A 21454-nucleotide genomic window follows, 5' to 3' on the forward strand; every position below is an offset into this window, starting at 1 on the left:
AGAAGAGTTGAAATGTTACCGACATCAGCATGGAGAAAAGGAAATATTATGGACTGGTTACAATCGAAAAATATTGAATATACAGAAACCATGCTAAAAGTACAATTATTAAAAATTGTCCAAAGAGAAAAAGGTCAATACATTAAGTATGTAGTGGATGAGATGGCCAAAGATCGAGGAATTCGTGTACTCCGTTTACCGCCATACCACTGTGAATTAAACCCAATTGAGTTGGTTTGGGCACAAATAAAGAATGAAATCGCACGAAAAAACACCACCTTTAAAATAAACGACGTGAAATTATTATTACAGGATGCTATTAATCACGTCACTGCTGAAACATGGTGTAAGTGTATTGGACATGCACAGAAAGAGGAACAACGTATGTGGGATCTTGATACAACGGTAGAAGTGTTCATAGAACCAGTCATTATTCATTTGGGTGAAGATGATTCTAGTGATAGTGATAGCAACAGTGATATGTGAAATATATAATGTGAATAATGTGATATGTAAGTATTTAAATATATTAATAGTGAAGTGATTATGTGGCAGTGAAGTGAAAGTGTGACAGTGATAATATTCGTGAGATAATTATTATAAAATATGTAAGTACCTACTTAAATAAATATATTAATAGTAAACATTACAATATTTTGCGGCGGCGTAAGCCGGGTGGTGGTGGGTTATCGATGCCCAAGAGGGCATCGTTTTATAGAAAACACTTAAAATTTAAAAACAAAATGTTACTAAAATATTTTTGAAGTTTTCTCGATAAAACCTCTAAAAATAATAGATGTTATGTTTTATTATATTTTTTCCATATTTTCTACATCTTGTTGCCTTTTACGTATACACGCCTATGGATTTTCGATCCCCGCACGCCTCATCCTCCTTACTAGTCCAAGAGCTAGCGATGAATCACTATCTATAATTTCGGCCGTCGAGTATAGATACACGTATACTGGCAAAATCTTGTTCGATCACCGCACATAGATACTGCTACGCACTTCCCTACAGTAAAATCAGTCTTAAAACTTAATAGCCTAGAAAAAATTCTAGAAAAAATATAGGTTTATATTTAAGGAGGTATATCGGGTTTACTCAAATGCACACATGAACTTGAAATTTATATAGCCTATTACCTAGTGCTCCCTCCGTGCGTCCTTTTTTATTGAAATTTACTTTGAATCTAGATTTTGAGATATTGTTGTTGAAAGTTGTTCATTTTAACATAGGTTTATATGGCGAAGATGGGCGGTGCGGCTCTTATTTTGCCCATAAAAAATATAGAAATTGTGAAACAAAACTTTTCCATAGATAGTACACAGTATTATCTTATTTTTGATGCAAAACTAAAGCAAGTTTTGAACATAGTACAGCTGTATTAATTAGAAACAGAAACCAATAAGTGAATTTCTGTCTGACTTGAGGATTAATGTGGCAACGCAACGTTGCAATCAGCTGACAGCAAGGAGGGAATACATTATTTTGAAAGACTTGATAAAAACGAAATTGATTTCACACATATACATTTTTCCTAAATCCCATGTACATTGTTATCAATAATAAATTGTCCACAACAGATGATTTTTTGTAATGTTTTTAAAAAACTGGATTAATTTAAAAAGACTAGGAAGCTGTGATATATTTATTGAAATAAAAAATACAGTTGATATCGTAATCATTACCCAGCAATATTTAGGGTTACATAAAGTTTTCTTTACTCGATTAATATAATTAGCAATACTTGAGATAAAAGCATTTGTACGGAATAACAAAGGAACATAAATATTTCTCAGCAAACTTTCTATCTAAAGAATTAGTTATAGTTACAAAACTTTTGTAACATTACTAAAATAGAGATTAAAACAACGAAATATGAACAGTGAGTAATAATGTAATTCCTATCACAACCTTCAAAATTGCATCCAACATTTTCTTTGACTTGGACGAGAGATGGACGCGAGTGTAATTTCATTTCTTTAGAATTAAATTAACATAACTCTCGTTGTTTTACCAGTTCACATGATTTACGGATTTTAAATAAGGGATACAAATCTTCGCGAGGATAATGCGATATACAGGGTGTCCGGCAAGTCGTTACAATAATTTTAGGAGGTGATAGAATACGTGATTTCGAGTCGATTAAAACAAACATACCTATATACCAAGTGTTACAATACTTGTGATTAATAATTTTTTAATATTTTTAATTTAACCGCTTTTCTACAATTATTGAAGTGTAGAAGAAAAACAAACCTTTTTATAACAAAACTTTCTATACCTTTTTTAATGGGAATAAATGGATTATTTAATTTATTTAACCAATGAAATCCAAAGTGGCTTCGTTACCTACCTAGAACTTCATAAACATGGAATTTCTACTTTGTAAAAGCGAAGAGTTAAATTTAAATGTGGATTTTATTTAAACTTTTGTGTGTGTAGGTTTATTCAGATATTATTAAAAACTTACCTAAGCAATGCTCTTTTAGTTCTTAGGAAAAGTTTCTTGATAAACATTCAAAAAATTAGGGAAATTAATCTTAACACGTTTAAGTATGCAGGGAGCGCATTCGCCAAAATAGAGGACAGCTGTTTAGTATGTAATAAAAATGGTTTAAGAAATGCAGACATTTGCTAACAAGAACGCAACTCTTTACAAAATATCGAAGTTATTAAAATACCGGAGGATTTAAAAAGCTAAATATTTATTTCAATTGCTCAAATCTTAAAAGCTAATTCAAAGTGCAAAAAGGAAATATTTATGAGTACCTATTAATTTTACGATTATAAACATAATGAAAAAAAGTCTAATGTAGATAATAAGTACTGTAATTATCTTTCATTTTCAAAATGTGACCCTCTATTTCTAATACAGTGCCGTGCTCGTCTTCTCATCTCAGTTGTAGTAACTCCTAATAAAATCTCTTGTTTCATTTGTGTAAATGCAGCGTTNTGACATATAGAAAAAGCTTCTAATCTTCCTGAGAACCTCTAGGTAAATAAGGATCTGTAGAGAAAGTTGAAATCCTTCCATTGTGCGCATATTGCTGAATATTATGCTCTTCATTTGCACTTTGGGAATTATATCCATGCCACTTATTTGATTGTGAGCTTGCACTTGTGGGGGGAGCGACTAACGATTGCGTTGGAGTAATTTTTGAATTGTATTGGACATGTGGACGTCCATACGATTGCGTAAATTCCATACTAGCGTACTGTCTTCCCTGAATTCTTTTAATCAGTTGCATGACTTCTAAGCGAAATTCTAACTTTTGTTCACTGTCAAACTTGTGGAGGTATGGCAAAAGTGACTTCAAGAAGGAACTATCGTCATCCGTCTTTTCTTTTGCATCTAACATCTCTAAAAGTTTTTTTTCAAACGCATTGGGTTTCGCCTTTTTTGCCGGTTGTCTTGATACTGCGACTGAAATTGATGATGATGTAGACGGGGTGACAGGTGTCAAGGGGGACGAAACAGGAGAAAAGATTTCTGTACAGTCAGAAAGCTGCAAGTCTTGACCGTCTTCATTCTCTTCTGTTGCTGTTGCTTGTGAAACGATCTCTGAATACGATAAATTTGAAACAGTTTCATTATGATCGTAGCATTTTCGTAAAAAGTCTAATTGATTATAATATAAATATTTTCTGGCGGTGCTAGCGGCACTGCCTGATTTTAGTGTTTTCGCCTTCTTATAACTTTTAACGTAATTATCACGTACATGTTTCCATATTTTTATTATTGCGTTACGTGAAACATAATTTAATTTTTAGGTTTTTGGCGAGCGGAGCCACGTTTACCGATCTGCACTACAGCTATAGATTGGGAATATCTACAATATCCACATTTGTGAGAAACGTTTGCCAAAAAATATGGCAAGTGCTGGTGGAAGAATATATGCCAGCACCGACTGAAAAAATTTGGAAAGAATGTGCGGCGGGATTTGAGCAGACAGCTAATTTTCCTAATTGCGTTGGAGCCATCGATGGCAAACACATTAGAATTGTGAAACCACAACACAGCGGTTCTTTGTACTATAATTACAAGCACTTTTTTTCCTTATTGTTATTGGCAGTTGTCGATACAAAATATCGTTTTATATATGTGGATATTGGCGCATACGGTAAGGAATGTGATTCATCGGTTTTTAAGGAATCAACGTTCTATAAAGCTCTTGAAAATGAGTCGTTGGATCTGCCTGATGATAAACCACTACCCCAAATTAATGGACCTCCACTAGAACATGTCTTTGTAGGAGATGAGGGTTTTGGATTATCACATAGATTAATGCGACCTTTTGGAGGGCATAATTTATCACCTGAGCAAAGAATCTTCAATTACCGTTTAAGTCGTGCAAGAAGGTATGTTGAATGTGCTTTTGGCATATTAAGCAACAAATGGAGAGATTTTCATCGGCCAATTAATGTTCGTCCAGACTTCGCCAAAGAAATTGTGAAGGCTTGTTGTGTGCTACATAATTATGTACGTGAAAGAGATGGTTACCTTTTTGAAGACACATTACATGTCGACGGCTTCGCAGATGTTTCGTGAGAACATAATTTAAGAGCTACAAGAACTGCTAAACATGTACGAGACCATTTTACATCATATTTTGTTAGTGATGCAGGATCTGTACCGTGGCAATTTAGTAAAATTTAAAAATATTTATAAAATTTTCAATTATTTAGATCTTACCTTTCTCCTTTTTTTCAGAACTAGGCAGACTTGCGTAGTTTTCTATTAAAATATTGAATATCTCTTCCCAAGCCGAGTTCGTTTTCGTCCGATCTTTGAAATCATCGGACGTTTTGTCCCAAATTACAATTCTTTCTTGGACGAGAATTATCAAATATTCTAAATCGACTTCCATGTCTCTACGATTTATTTACTGCAACAGGCTCTGTAGCTGCCGGTCCTGTATTTGTGACTGCGGTCGGCGTGATCCCTGTTTCGTGTGTAAACCTGCATAAGCTACTATACATTGAAGCCTGCCGATCGTTCAAAAAACGAGCGGCGACCGCGTGCATGCCGTCCAAATTTTAATTTCGTCGGCAGCCGACCGTCAACGTTGCCGACAACGACTTCATGTGTAAAGACGTATTTAACTATGTGTAAAATAAAATAACGTCCGTGTGAAAGAGCTGTTAGTTTCCATAGCAACCGTAAATGTAGATTAACTGTCAAACTATACGTTCGAATCTCAGTTAAAGTGTAAGTACTATTCTTAGACGTTTATTAAAAACCTTTGATAATGACATCATTTTCAAATGCGGAGTATGCCGATATTCTATTTATGTATGGAAGNAACCGTAAATGTAGATTAACTGTCAAACTATACGTTCGAATCTCAGTTAAAGTGTAAGTACTATTCTTAGACGTTTATTAAAAACCTTTGATAATGACATCATTTTCAAATGCGGAGTATGCCGATATTCTATTTAAGTATGGAAGGGCTGATGGAAATGCTGCTGCTGCTCGTAGACTTTACCAAGACAGATTTCCTGAAAGAAGGCTTTCTAATATTCGAGTCTTCATGTACACATATCGTCGAATAAGTGAACATGGAAGTGTCAATCGTCAGGAACCCGGAGCGCGTGATGAACACCACAGGCATTTCCCTGAAATTGACGAACAGATATTGGACGCAATTGCAGAAGATCATACATTAAGTATAAGGCAAGTCGCCCGCCAGTTGTATTTATCTAAATGGAAAGTTTGGTCAGTATTAAGAAGCGAAAATAAATATCCATTTCATTATACACCCGTGCAGGGTTTAGAGGAAGGTGATCCTGCGCGAAGAATGAATTTTTGTCGTTTTATCTTAAATGATGATATTGAAGAGATACTTTTTTTAAAAAGCATATTATGGAGTGATGAGTCCAAATTTTCTAGAGAGGGAATTACCAATTTTCACAATCTCCATTATTGGAGTAACATTGGAGAAAATCCTCATTTAAAACGAGAGACCAATTTTCAAAGAAAATTTAGCGTGAATGTTTGGGCAGCTGTTATAGGCAGAACGTTAATTGGACCGTATTACTTACCAGATCATTGAAACGGAGACAATTATTTGCATTTCTTAAGAACAACTCTTCCTGATATTTTAGACGAGATTCCGTTAAATGTTAGAAAGAATATCATATTCCAAAATGATGGCTGCCCAGCACATTGTCGAATTACCGTAAGGGAGTTTCTAGATGAACAGTTTCCCAATCGTTGGATTGGGAGAAATGGACCAAATTTATGGCCCGCGAGATCTCCTGACTTAACTCCCCTCGATTATTATGTGTGGGGACGAGCAAAGGAATTAGTCTATGCAGTACTAATTTTTACTCGGGAACAATTAATCGAAAAAATCAACGCTGCATTTACACAAATGAAACAAGAGCTTTTATTAGGAGTTACTACAACTGAGATGAGAAGACGAGCACGACACTGTATTAGAAATAGAGGGTCACATTTTGAAAATGAAAGATAATTACAGTACTTATTATCTACATTAGACTTTTTTTCATTATGTTTATAATCGTAAAATTAATAGGTACTCATAAATATTTCCTTTTTGCACTTTGAATTAACTTTTAAGATTTGAGCAATTGAAATAAATATTTAGCTTTTTAAATCCTTCGGTATTTTAATAACTTCGATATTTTGTAAAGAGTTGCGTTCTTGTTAGCAAATGTCTGCATTTTAAACCATTTTTATTACATACTAAACAGCTGTCCTCTATTTTGGCGAATGCGCTCCCTGCATACTTAAACGTGTTAAGATTAATTTCCCTAATTTTTTGAATGTTTATCAAGAAACTTTTCTTAAGAACTGAAAGAGCATTGCTTAGGTAAGTTTTTAATAATATCTGAATAAGCCTACACACACAAAAGTTTAAATAAAATCCACGTTTAAATTTGACTTTTCGCTTTTACAAAGAAGAAATACCATGTTTATGAAGTTCTAGGTAGGTAACGAAGCCACTTTGGATTTCATTGGTTAAATAAATTAAATAATCCATTTATTTCCATTAAAAAAGTTATAGAAAGTTTTGTTATAAAAAGGTTTCTTTTTCTTCTACACTTCAATAATTGTAGAAAAGCACGGTTAAATAAAAAAATATTAAAAAATTAATTATCACAAATATTGTAACACTTGGTATATAGGTGTGTTTGTTTTAATCGACTTGAAATCACGTATTCTATCACCTCCTAAAATTATTGTAATGAGTTGCCGGACACCCTGTATTTGCTATATATAATAATTATATTGTACATAGTTCACACACATCTTTATCCGAATTTGAGGCGCGATATCTCCCATGTCCGAGTTCTGTAGGTTCGCAGTGTGTACAACTACTAGTCAATTATTAGCGCTGTTGCCACATCTACATAGTCTTTATGTGTTCATTAAATATAATTTAAAACTACTTAAATATGATATTTTTATGTTGTTAATTCGTCAATATGTATGCTATGTGCATATGAGTAGATTTATTTGCTATACATATAGATAATGTTTATCGCAAATGATTTGAAAAGAATTTAATTTTTTCAAATTGGCAGCGGGCTTTAGCCCCATAAGAAAAACATAGGACTCCCCCTGCGCTTCTCATTTCCCTCGGACCCTGATATACCTCCTTAAACAAATTAAGTTGATTGATTTCCTAACAGGAAAACGTTTGTCAGAAATGAATCAATTGGTCCGTCGATTTCAATGTCTCTTCATGGATATATATACAAATATGAATAAAAAAATATTATAGCTCCTTACCTGTTCTTGTGCAGTGCACTTTCTGCCAGGATCTGGATCTCTCCCTTCTAATTTCATTTTAACTCTGCGCCATACATTAACCGCGTATGCATTTCTCTGTTGTCCTTTTGTTGTGATTTCTTTCTGGGTTACCATCTTATTAGGACTTGGGCAATTTTGGGTAGTGAAAAGCTGACCCTTTTTCACATTCTCTAAACTTAGTAATTCATTGTATATAAGTTCTGTATGTTCCTCGATATACTCTAAATGTCTTAATGCGTCCTTGATCTCAACTTTGTTGATCTCTTTTTTAAATTGAGAAAATAGCAATGAAAAATGCTCGATATATTCACGATAGGCCTGAACAAAGTTCTGTGTAGGAAGGCTATAGTCGTCTATTTTCACCATTATTTTAATTAAACCTTTTACATCAGACATAAATTTGCAATGAATATTGTAAAGTGTTCTAAAGTTATCCATTAGAGATATAATCTTATCACTATCTGTAAAACTTGTGTCTCTTTTCAGCTGTAACTTTTTCTGTGCTTCAGTAATTTCATCCGTTATATACTCGGATATTTTTTGTAGCCATTTAGGATCTTTAATCAATTCTGGTGTAAGCATATTTAAGATACTTTCTTCAACTGGTAATAATGACTCAGTTTTAGAATCAATAAATTGACAAGTTTGGCGCCATTTATCAAAACAATTCAGAAACAGCTTATCAAAATCTTTTGTGGAATCCAGAGAGGGTGTTCTGAGTAACTCGTGTTGCAATAATACGGGATAGGTCGATAAAATGTTAGTTGCTATTTTCTGTTCCAGATTTAGTTGATCTTCCCTGATTTTTACGGCACTTTCAAATGCTGCTGATATTTGACCAACATTTGGATTAGCACCCTTTGCCCAGTTTAGTCTTTGGTAAGCTTTTTCAATGAGAATTTGCCGCTTCTCCTTTTTCTCCATTAGTTGTCTAAAGATACTTTGCAAAGAACCAATTTCATTTTGAATATCTAGGATGAATTTTGCCCTTCCAGAGGTAAAATTGTGTAATATCAAAATATGGTCAAATATTAAGTTGTGAACAGCTAATTGACTCTGTAGTCTTAACGTACTGGACTGCAAAATAGAGAGTTTTTGTTCAATCTTCTTAGGTTCTTGAATTTTTTCCCATGCCAATTTTAAGTTGGTTTCTAAACTTGAAGCTTGCGATAGAACATTTTGAGAGAATGTACCATTTTTAAGTAAAACATTCCATGCTTTAGAGTATAGTTCATCTAAAGGTACCTTACTTTCTGCACCAATATCCTTCTGCTCAATTTCGTGAGTAACGTCTAATCCTAAATTTTGCAGTAAAAAGCAGACGGCATATGCTATTGTTTCCGGAGATATACCTAGTAACTGCCTTGAAATAAATTCGGCAATATATTGTTTAATAGGTTTAGTAAGCTGCTCATCATTAAATACCACGCCTGTTCCTCCACATTTAACTGTCTGACACATTTCCTGTGACAAGGCAAAAAAGTCAGATAAAGCCTTCAGTTTCTTTAAAAAAAAAATGTCTTCTAAAATTCCAAGCACCTGCGTATTAAATATGTGAGGAGCAATATTTTTAGACTCTTTCACGTGGTCTAATTTTTTCCATGACTTTGGAATATCTAAGTTCCCTAAGGTATTCACCAAATTAGATATTTCTTGAGTGGGTTTTTCAAAAAGACCATTAAAACCCATTAAAAGCATCTTTCCTTGACTCAAAGTTTCTGATTGGTTTGGAATTAGAGTGAGATACTGTTTCTTCATTGAAGCCACACGTTCAAAAATATAATCATATGTATTCTAAAAATGAAAAATATATGCAGTTTGAGACTAAAAAAGGGTGCTACGAAAACTTTAAAACACAAATGTGAGTGCACAAATATAACATTTAGATTTAACACGGCAGATTTGTGTTTCAATCGAGATTTTCAGAAATTTCAATCTAAGATCAGATTCATAAATCGACGCGTTAGTACGAAAACATGCTATCTCAAACTTAGCTTCGAAAGCATAAAATTGTACTTGGAAAACATACTACCTCAAATTAAGATGGAAAAGATGCTAGCTCAGAGCTTTAAGAGAAAACATGCCATCTCACACAAAATTAAATTTGACTAGAAATTTATGTTGGCTGCATTGGTGTTGAAACATTGAATGATTGAAACTTATATACTATATTTTTCAAAAAGTAAGGAATATTTTTTTATGTTCAGGTACATTGTTTATTTTATTTGTTTCATTCAAGATTTTTCAATTAATTTTGTTAAGTTACTGTTATAAACGACAAAATTGTTAATTAAAAAAATAGAATAATATGCAGTATGCCGCAACATGTACATTATTTGACGTTTTTTGAAATAACAAATTATAAAAAAATAGTGTATATCTTAATACAGTGCTATTTTCTTAAGGAGGTTTATCTGATTTGGAATTGATGAACAAATATTCATAAAAAAATTAATATAAGCTTATTAATATGAAGAAAATCCTCAAAAAAAATTATGACTAGTTTGGATACCTAAGAGACGAGATATTAATAAAATAATTTTTTACGATTTAGTACAGTCTTATGAGAATGCAGATTTTTTTTATCTTTCCACTTAGAATGTGCAACAATTGAAGAACAGTTTCCACAGCAACTTGTATAAATAGGAAATCGATATCTAAGGAACTGTATGACAGCTTGTAGAAATTGTTTAGGTACTTGTAAGATACATAATTTATAATAATTCTCCTTCAAACTGCTGCCGTTGACTAACTTATCCTCCACATGCGTGATAGCGGCAACGCCGCGGTCCCGACGTAGCGTATTATTTGAAATTCGCAGGTGTCCAAACAAACAGAATGATCGAACGGGAGCGAGGGAACGCCGAGCCGAGCGCGCCAGCCAAGTGCAACGTTGCCAAATCTAAAGGCTTACTACTTTAGTCACTAGCGAATCTACAGAAACTTTCGTTAGACTTTAGACGTACCTCCACATCCGATAAACTTCCTTAAAACCTGACATAGACCAACTTTTTTATTTCATAGACTAGTATGTACTTCCAATTGCAAAGTTGCAGGAAATAACATGATTAAGAAAAATTTACAAATAATTCTTTCCGGTGTTGCAGTAGTTAATAAAACGATATTTTTTTAAATGTCAACACCATATTTTTTTTTCATAATTTGACAAATCCTTAAATTCTAAATAAAAAATATTATGTCACATTTCTTTATTGGAGTAGCCATTTTAGAACAATCAGAAAAAACAACAAAAATAATTTGCAGTCATATTCAGGGTTGCTTATATTTTATATCTCAAATAACCCTCAGTTAATGTTTCTGTTTGATACTTAATTTGATAAAAACATGTTAAATTTAACATAATGTACAATGTAATTTTTTTTATAACCTGACGTAGGCCAACTTTTTTATTTGAAGTGATAGTTTCGTACTTCCAAATGCAAAGTTGTAGGAAATAACTTGACTAGGCAACACCGGAAAGCATTATTTGTAAATTTTTCTTAATCATGATATTTCCTGCAACTTTGCATTTGGAAGTAAACTAGAGTAGTTTACTCACTTCAAATAAAAAAGTTGGTCTATGTTAGGTTTTAAAAAATAGCACTGTATATAAAAATGTTTATTATTACTAAAAATTATTCGATTTTTTCGTACAAGTTTGCTTTGATATAAAAATTAAAAGCGCACTCTTATCTGAGCTGAGCTACTCTTGGTACTTATTTTTATTTTTTTGCACAATTTATTCTGAAAGTAATTTTATATGCCTAATGCGAACTCTAAGGAAACTACAATAAAAAGGATTATTATAGTGGACCAGGCTAGGCCCCGGGTCCGAATCGTTCTTACTGTACCTCAATAAAAACAAATGGCTTATTAAAGGTACTGTAGCCGCGTGCTTGCATAGACTTTGGAAATGAAATGCAGGTATGCGACAATTTTATTACCGGTACTTTATGACCTGCTGGATATCGATGCGACGGGCGGAGAGCAGATGACATGCACGTGCACGTTTCCGCGGTCCAGATTCGGACCCGGAATTTGGAGACTAGCCTGGTCCACTATAATCCTTTTTATTGTAGTCTCCTTGGAGTTCGCATTAAGGCATATAAAATTATTTTTAGAATAAAAGGAAGAGTAGTGAGTATAAATCAGGTAAGAGTGAGCTATTAATTTTTATATCAAAGCAAACTTGTATGTAAAAAATCGAATAATTTTTAGTAATAATAAACATTTTTAATTATTAAGGTATACACTATTTTTTTATTATTTTGTTATTTCAAAAACCGTCGAGTAATGTACGTGTTGCAGCATACTACATATTATTCTATTTTTTTAATTAACAATTTTGTCGTTTATAACAGTAAGTTAACAAAATTTATCGAAAAAGGTTGAATGAAATAAGTAAAATAAACGATGTACCTGAACATAAATATTCCTTACTTTTTTAAGTTTATTATAAGTGCATGGTTTCAACGCCAATGCAGCCAATATTTCATTTCAACGCCAATTCAGCCTACTTAAATTTCTAGTCAAATTTAATTTTGTGCGAGATGGCATGTTTTTTCTTAAAGATCTGAGCTAGCATATTTTCCAAGCTTAAACATGCTCAACATGTTTTCGTAATAATGCGTCAAAATGCTGTTAGATTTTAAGGAAATACATATCTAACTACTGGCAAATGTTTCAGAACAAAATAAAGTCAATACATAACATTTTTCTTAATATTAAACATTTTATATGGCAATTTTATATAATGTAATGTTTTTTGTATGTTATCATTAGGGTTACTAGAATTGTTTCTCAGCCAAAGTCTCCAGTTTTAAAAAGCAAGTCTATGGCTTCCGAGGAGAGAAAATTCTCTGGTTAAAATGAAAACAAAACTTCTTTGGTACCATCAATAAATAAATATACAGGATGCCTGCTAGCGAATAGGCAATATTTCAAGGGTACCCTACTTGCATAGAAATAAAATGATTTTTAGTATAATTTTATGACTTTGTTATTTTGTTAGCGGGATTTTGAGAAATTACATGTTTTTTGAAAAATTTGTTTGCTTACTTCATAAAATTTATACGTGTTGCATATCATTAAAATGCTTCATTCATTAAGACTGAATTAATTTTGACGGATTTACAATAGATGGCATAATTACTCCTATATCGCATCGGACACTTCTGTAACTATATTCATGTCAAAGTTATGTCATTAGGTTTTACTTTTTATTATGGCCATTTGCTGAAGTGTAAACAACATATTTTTTCCCAACTCTGAAGGGGAAGTTTTACTTTTCCTATTTAATTCAAAGAAAAGTGCTACTAAGTCATCGAGTTGGAAACTTACAGTGAACGTATTCCATCATTAAAAGCATGTGAGTACTGGTTTCGACATTTTGGAAGTGGTGATTTCGATTGTCAGTTGACAAAGAATGCCCTGTTCAACCGAAAAAGATGGGGAATTTGGAACTTTACTAAACCAAGATTCATGTCAAATGCAAGATGAACTTACTGAATCGTTTTGTACTTTATAACATTAACTTTATTATAATAATTTCAGATCTCTCCAACCAAACTGTACTAATGTTTCTGGCAACCCATCATTAAAATTTATGATAACTTTATTTTTTTCGCACTTTTTAAATGTTTGTCTAAATTCTAAAGTTAGATAAAATAACAGATCTGCTTCACCCTCCTAATGTTTGAAGTGAAAATGATCAGTGATTCAATTATTTTCTGAATGTTTGTGTTGAAAAAGTTCAAACAAAAGAGCGCTGATTCTAATAATCGGTTTAATACAACTCAAATAATTCAATGGTTACATTTCTTTTACATTTTACATTTTTATTTGTTGCCTTGCAATAATGGTATACTAATCGATAATGCAACTGACAAAATATCTTAAATGGTCGAAAAATAGATATAAACTAACCTAGCACGATGTAATCAACCGGTATTAATTTCCAGTTTTATGCAAGGCCGTGGGCCAGTTATTGATTTAATTAGTTTAATTGGGTGAGAGCAATTAACCGCGAGTCGAGTCGAACCGTCCATTTGCCCCACTTTGTCGAGGGCCGCGCATAATCCCACCACGACTCTTGCCTAGTCAAGGGGGGATTGAGGCAATGAAACTACCGTTCCTGAACGAAAATCCTGAGTTCGCTGCCAGAACTCGAAGATCTCCAGTTCCAACCCAAGGACCACCCCGAGAACCTGAAGACCGACCTGAGACCGCCATCCGACCCAAGGAGTTAACCGCCAGAAGCAACTGTCCGGAATAAGTAAGCAAATTGTATTTTCCTATATTTACTTGTCCTGATATGGTATAAGTCTGGCCGTTTTTGAACTCTGGCAAGACAGTACGACCACAGCGTTGTCGGCGAAGGTTTGGCTGGGTGCTCCACCGCCCTCGTTCAACGAACGTTGTCCGTCACATCGACCGAACTGCTGGTTTGGCTGGGTGCTCCACCGCCAGCGGAAGACGTTGAGTGCAGGCTCGTACGGCAGCAGCGTTATCGGCGACGGTTTGGCTGGGTGCTCCACCGCCGTCGTTCGACAAACGCTGTGCGCCCCTTTACTGAAACTGCTGGTTCGGCTGGGTGCTCCACCGCCAGTAGAGGACGTGAAGGTGTCAGACTGTACAGCAGCAGCGTTGTCAGCGAAGGTTTGGCTGGGTGCTCCACCGCCTAAGCTTGATAAACGTTGTAAGGCACAATAACCGAAACTGCTGGTTCGGCTGGGTGCTCCACCGCCAGTAGAAGACGTTGTGTGTCGGCTGTGCAGCGACGGATAGACCCTCGAAGTTTGGCTGGGTGCTCCACCGCTTCGGGAAGAAATCTGTCGGCCGCCCCGCATTTGAACTCGCACCTCGACCAGACTTTGCCTCCTGTTCACCAACATAAATCATTTTCCTGACTACCGTTTGCTTATTTACGTCCGTTCTAAACCGCTTTGCTTGGCTTTTTCTCCTGGCTGGTCGCATTTCCGCTTAATTTCCGTCGCTTTGCTAGAAACTGCCGCCGATATTTATTTGTAGAATTAGAGTCACCCGTAATTATTTTTCTGTTTCAGAACCATTGGGAACAATTTATTTATTGATTATTTATTGCTCTAATTTATTAAGCTTATTCTTCCCTTTCTAGCACCGACCGAAATTTAAAACCGAATATTATTCTGGCGTACCGTTTCGTAGAGTCTTAGACCGTTTATTAAATAAACCAAACGCCAAAGACTCCGTTTTCTAAAGTACCGATTTTGAGTCCTGATATTTGACTATGTGCTAATTTGTATTTATTTTCAGCACCGAAAAAAACCGCATAGGCATTTTAAATCCATCGTACAAATAATAATTGCTCTAACCCATTTTATTTCATTTTATTTCATTCTTACACCGCTTGTAAATTTATTGTATATTCCTGGTTTTAGTTAGTAATAATAATTGTAATTAGAATCTGTTTTACTTTTGTTTGTTTGTTTCAAATTTAATAGGCCTGACTAATAAATCTAGTAAATATAATTCCCGTTTGTATTAATTCTTAACGCCGACAAATTTGATAAAATTCCGATCAGTAAAAAAGGGGTCCGCTTATCTTTTTGTGACCTACACTGATAAGACCGTTTATTTTGAAAGGAAAATAACACTACACTCAGAGAACTACTTTGCTTAAAATTAAGAGAAATATAACAGACCCCTGGAATTAAACTTTCTTCACTGCAGCTATCCCGAGTACTTACTCTAAACCGAGGGTAGGTTTCACGTGGAGTTTCCCCCACGTAACAGATTGGGAAACTGGCGCCTGAGACAAAAAACCGAACAAAAAGATTCAATCCGGAGTACGTTCCTGTGACGTCACTCACCACTGCTGGCTGCCAACCACCGCTGCCGATAAACGAGTAGTCAAGGGTCGTCATAAAATTAGGCGTCCAAATAGGGACGTCAGTGACGTCAATAAATCCAGTAAATTAGAATTCGCAATTGAGAATTAAGATTCCGTTTAGAGTTGGTATTATACCGGGGGCGGCCACAAGTAACGTCTGAACCGAACCGTCACCACCGCAAAATCAAAACCAAAATAAAGTAAAGTATATAAAGGGTGTTACAAAAATTTGGCGACTGAGTAAAGTACGTTATAATACTAACTGCGAAAAAATTATGAACTAACTTCACAACAAATTCTTAGTCACCGCATAGATAACCCGCTTATGATTAATCAAGGCTCTACTTTATTTATATTGCCTTAAAAGAAAACACAGCAAGAAGCAAATCTACACTTTTTTAATAAAAAAAATATATAATATACTTACACTGATATCGATTTGTATATGGATGCATGTTAAAACTTTTTCCAGTTGGGTAATCATTTCTGGAATTGAAATTGTATTATCCATAATTATCTTATTTAAATCGTAAATCAACTGCAAAACTGAAATTTCTTCTGCTTGAATTTTTTTCATAGATTCGGGGAGAATTATAGTGTGAAAATTAAAGTTTAAATCATATAGTGCTTTATAAACGTTATTAGCAATCTTAATTCCGGCTAATATCTTGTAAAATTTCTGATCCTCATAATCTTGTCGTAACGGTAAATTATTTATCATTTCCACGGCCCTTGTACTATGAAGTAAAAGATCATACAAGAACCAATCTCCATCCCGTGACGTCAATTTAATAAGCCAATCTCCACTACGTTGAGCTGCAATTTCTAGTTTTAAAAAATTTCGATTCAGAAGAATTAATTCACTTGTGATCACAAATTCCAGAGCACCAGTTGCCCCTTTTTCGCATCCCAGAAATGTAGATATTCCAACTTTAGCATTGTTATATAATTGCTCCACGGAATTCTCTGGTTCTGGGGGTCTAATATTTCCTAATTCATCATATAACTTGTTGACTTGCATTAAATTTTCCTTGTACAATGCATCTAAACTAAAAGCTACAGCTACTGCCTGAGGTGAGTTGACAACTTTCAACATTTCGTGATAATCTTTTAATTGCTTATATATAAATTCACAACTTTCGGATGTTTTCATTTCAAGGAGATATTTCGACCACCTTAAGTATAAAGATATTTTGTGATTTTCTAAATATGATTTTGGACACTGTGTGATAATAGTAAAATAATCTTGATACAACTGCAAACATTTTCTTAAGCTGATATTTAGGCGACGCGAAAGATCGTACACGTCATCTTCTGATTGTTGACACTGGACAAATACATCAGCCTTTCCAGCATTCTCCATGAACTCTCTTACTAGATCAAAAATGTACATATTACTTTCATTGTAATTAATCTTTAATTCCATTAACCATTGTGAAAACTGCTGCCGATCATATAAATCTAATAAATTGGAATATATTTCAATATGTTTTTCTGCATCTTTTATTATACTGAGTAATTCACTTTTAGCAATATTCATTGTGGTTTGAGACTTATGATAACCTTCATAACGAGATGGTAAGGAGTACAAAGAATGTTTATTGGCTCCTTGGGCCTCAGCTTCCTTTATCAAAGCTAGCTGCTGATGTAAATCTTGTAAGTGACTTTCCAGTTCCGATATTCCATTATGTAAGTCAACGTAAGCGTTTAAGTGTTGCATTAGACTTGGAATTTCATTACATATTTCTTCCCTAAAAGAAATACAAATTTTAAGTTCAATAAGTTTGGCAAAAATCGCATACCTTAGTAGGTATACAGGGTGTATTTTTAAATGGAGGGGCACAAATGATACCAGATATTCCTTGGATGAAAATAAGTCGATTTAACCTAACATACCTATATCCCAAGTCGCATAACAAAAAAGATACAGGGTGTCAAAGTGAAAAATAAACAATGGTTTTTCCTTAACAATTTCTATAATTTTAGTCAGAAATATTTCAAATTTTCAACAAAGTTTTTTAATGATGGGAAAAATAATATGATATGATTTTTGAGTGTCGAGTACAAGGCGCCCTCTGCAGGCAATGTCATGCATTGAATCTGTAGTAACTTTTTTGCCAACCACCGTATACAGCTTTTAGTAACAAAATATGAAATATTGGCCTTTTTTGAACAAAAAATGTATATTTATTGAAAATGGCTAAAGCCAACCGTTGAGGAGATATTTTTAATTTCATAAATTAGTGTTATGGATTTATACCTCCACGAATACCAAGGTTCCAGTTGCTTAAATAAATAAAAAAATCGAGTAGGTAAATGTTATTTGATAATACTCGTAATTTGCAATTTTGAAGTATTAGTTTAAAGTGTTTAAATTGATTTTAGTCACTATTTACCTGCGTCCTAGATATTAAATAGTTTTGAAATTCAATAAAATAAGAAATTATGCATACTAATGACGAGTATGTCGATGTGTTGCAAGTATTTTTTTAATGTTACAAGAACTGTGCTGCTGCTGTACAACTTTATCATGCCAGATATCCCAATCGTCGTGTTCCTGCTAGAAAAACTTTTGCGGCGGTAGAAAGAAGGCTTCGAGGAAACGGACACATTCAACCTCGCCCTGAAGGTACTGGCAGAAGACGTCTTATTCGCGATGTAGAAATTGAAGAAGTTGTCCTTGGCAATTTACAAGATCACAATTCTGAAACTAGTACCAGAAAATTGGCGACACAGTATAATGTTTCACATCCTACGATTTGGAAAATTGCGAATGATAATCTGTGCAGGAATTGACTGCTGCGGATTTACCTAACAGGATAGATTTTTGTCAATGGTATACGAACATGTCAAGGGAAAACAGAAATATTTTATCCAGTATTTTGTTTGGTGATGAAGCGTCATTTCAAAGACATGGTTTGGTGAACCATCACAATAATCACTCATGGTCTGACGAAAATCCTCACCAAGTTTGTACATCCAAACTTCAACATAATTTTAGTTTAAATGTATGGGCAGGAATCGTAGGAGATTATCTTATTGTTCCGTTTATTCTTCCTCGGCGTCTCGGTGGAGCCAAATATTTGAGATTTTTAAATGAGCAACTCCCAATATTACTTGAAGACGTGCTACTAGCTATCCCTGAAAACATGTGGTACACACATGACAGAGCTCCTGCTCATAGTACATTAGCTATTTGACAATGGTTAAATTTAAATTTTCCTGGGAGATGGATAGGTCGAGGGAACGATGCACCAGTCAAATGGCCTGTGCGATCCCCGGACCTCACACCCATGTACTATTTTTTATGGGGTCACTTAAAAAATATTGTTTATTCCAACACTATTGATAGTGTGGAGATGCTTCGTCAAAGAATTTTTGCAGCAGCTGAGGAAGTAAAGAATGACATATTTTTCCAAGAGTTCATCGTAATTTTAATAGTAGAATTAGATTATGCTTACAAGAAAATGGAAATTGGTTCAAAAATATTCTTTAAAAAATCTTGCTTTTTTATTGTCAGCCAGTTTCTCTTAAATTATCTGTTGACTGTTGTTAAGTGACTTGGTTTTAGTTGATTTGTTCTTTTTTCTAATAATTTATAATTAGACAAGAGAAACAATAAATAAGTATATTGCAATATTTTTTCACCTGAACTGTTATTTCATATAAGATTTCTTTAATAATTTAAATAATTTCACATGCACAAGAAAATGTGTTTTTTTAATAGTCACCGAAAAAACTAGAAATGGGCAATGGGAAATTTTCCGTCCCGGGAAGATTCCAGAACGGAAATTTTCCGGGAAGAAATAATCGAAGCTTGAGAAATTTTCCCTGGAAAGTTTCTGAAAAAATTTCCGTCGGAAATTTTCCGGGAATATTTCTAACAATTTGTAAACTTGGAGCCAATTTTACTTCTAACTTCTATGAACATACACAAAAAATCGTTGGTTAATTTCGAATTTTCGGTTAATTCGGAATACCAGAAGACCATATCCAAATAAGTTAGAAAACACTTACACTTACTTATTTTAATCTTTGTTAAGTCTACAATCTACATAATAGAGAGCAATACAAGACTCATAAATTGCCTCCTTTTCAAATTTGATATGAATTTTGATAGTTGAACCAAAGTACAATTACATTTTAAAACGTATAATTATTTAATGTATTTACTATTTGCTTGTTAAAAAATAAGGATAAATATTGTATACTGTATAGTGTTTACGCACTGTAACCCTCAGCATGTAATTTTTTCTAACGGATGATTAATACATAATTTATATTTTTCCAATACCAATACAAATATTATACCAATATAAATAAAAATGTATATAAGTATTTGGTCTTTTTGGAAAGCTGATGGTATGTAGAACACAATACCAAATCCAAAAAAAATTTTTGAAATTTTCGGAAAATTTCCGGAATTTTCAATGGAAACTTTCCAGGAATTTTCATAGTTTGGGAATTTTCCCATCTCTAGAAAAACAAATAGAAATTATGCAACAAGTGTATTCACACATGCTAAAATAATACGCAAAACGAGTAAATTTAAAATAGGAAAAATAATATCTCGGTTGATTCCTGCTTCCCTTTTTGGTCGAATTTTAAAATATAGATACACAACTAATAAGTACTGTGAGGCAATGTATTCTGAATTTATTAACAAAAGTGTCTGTTTGAACCTTGCTATTCATGGAGGTATAAATCCATAACACTATTTTATTAAATTAAAAATATCTCTTCAATGATTATGGCTTTAGCCATTTTCAATAAGTATACCTTTTTTGTTCAAAAAAGTCCAATATTTATTTTGTTACTAAAAGCTGTTTACGGGGGTTGGCAAAAAAGTTACTACATATGCAATGGATGACGTTGCCTGCAGAAGGCGCTCCGTACTCGACATTCAAAAATCATTATTATATTATCTTTCCCATCATTAAAAAACTTCTCTATTGAAAATCTGAAACATTTCTGACTAAAATTATAGAAATTATTAAGTAAAAACCATTTTTTATTTTTCACTTTGACACCCTGTATCTTTTTTATTATGCGACTTGGGATATAGGTATATTAGATTAAATCGACTTAGTTTCACCCAAAGTAATATCTGGTATCATTTGTGCCCCTCCATTTAAATACACCCTGTATACAGGGTGATTCACAACTTATCCAAAAAAATTTGGGAATAGATGAGGCATGAGAAATGGAGTCAATATTGTAAAAAAAAAATTGTAAAATCCTTATAGTTTCTGAGAAAAAAATTATTGAAGTTATAGCACATTAAACCACTACATATCTGGACAACTGTAGTCTCTAGCGTCATTCGCAATACGCGTGGAGAGCCATGTGACTCCTAATACTGAAATCCGTCGTTGCGGTAGTTTTTACCTGTTATCTGTGGTATCAGTTTTTTAGTAGTTAGTGTCAAAAATGGCTTGCGTGTATAGCAACTCAGAGTTGATGGATATCGTTTTAATTTATGGTGAAGCAAGACAACATTTGTATTATGGTGAAGCATTTGTGTTATGGTGAAGCAAGACATCATTTGTGTTAGTTCGTAGAAAGTGAGTAAGACGGACCCAAATGTGTTTACACGTGAGTGGATAAAATTTTGAACAATTGCTGTTGCAGCATCGGGTATGTCAAATGATTTTATTATTTAAAAACACAAATTAATTTTATTAATAATTAATAAAGGCAAAAGCATTTGAATTTGCCGATATAAAATAGGTGCGATAAAATTCTATTTACATATTTCTTTCCTTGCGAAAGTTTTTGTCCGTTTTTATCACGCCGCC

General features: G+C 33.7%; 1 protein-coding gene across 1 annotated transcript in view; it reads right to left on the bottom strand.

Moving 5' to 3' along the window:
• Nucleotides 1–21454, bottom strand: part of LOC108912484 (serine/threonine-protein kinase SMG1) — a 112467-nt gene that overhangs the window by 16610 nt on the left and 74403 nt on the right. The window contains exons 5-6 of the mRNA XM_018717716.2: nt 16084–17407; nt 7766–9580 (exon numbers count right to left, since the gene is read on the bottom strand). Of these exons, the coding sequence (XP_018573232.1) occupies nt 7766–9580; nt 16084–17407 (3139 nt within the window). The remainder of the gene's footprint in view (nt 1–7765; nt 9581–16083; nt 17408–21454) is intronic.

Source organism: Anoplophora glabripennis, unplaced genomic scaffold, assembly GCF_000390285.2.
Source record: "Anoplophora glabripennis isolate ALB-LARVAE unplaced genomic scaffold, Agla_2.0 scaffold844, whole genome shotgun sequence".
Classification (NCBI taxonomy): Eukaryota; Metazoa; Arthropoda; class Insecta; order Coleoptera; family Cerambycidae; genus Anoplophora; species Anoplophora glabripennis.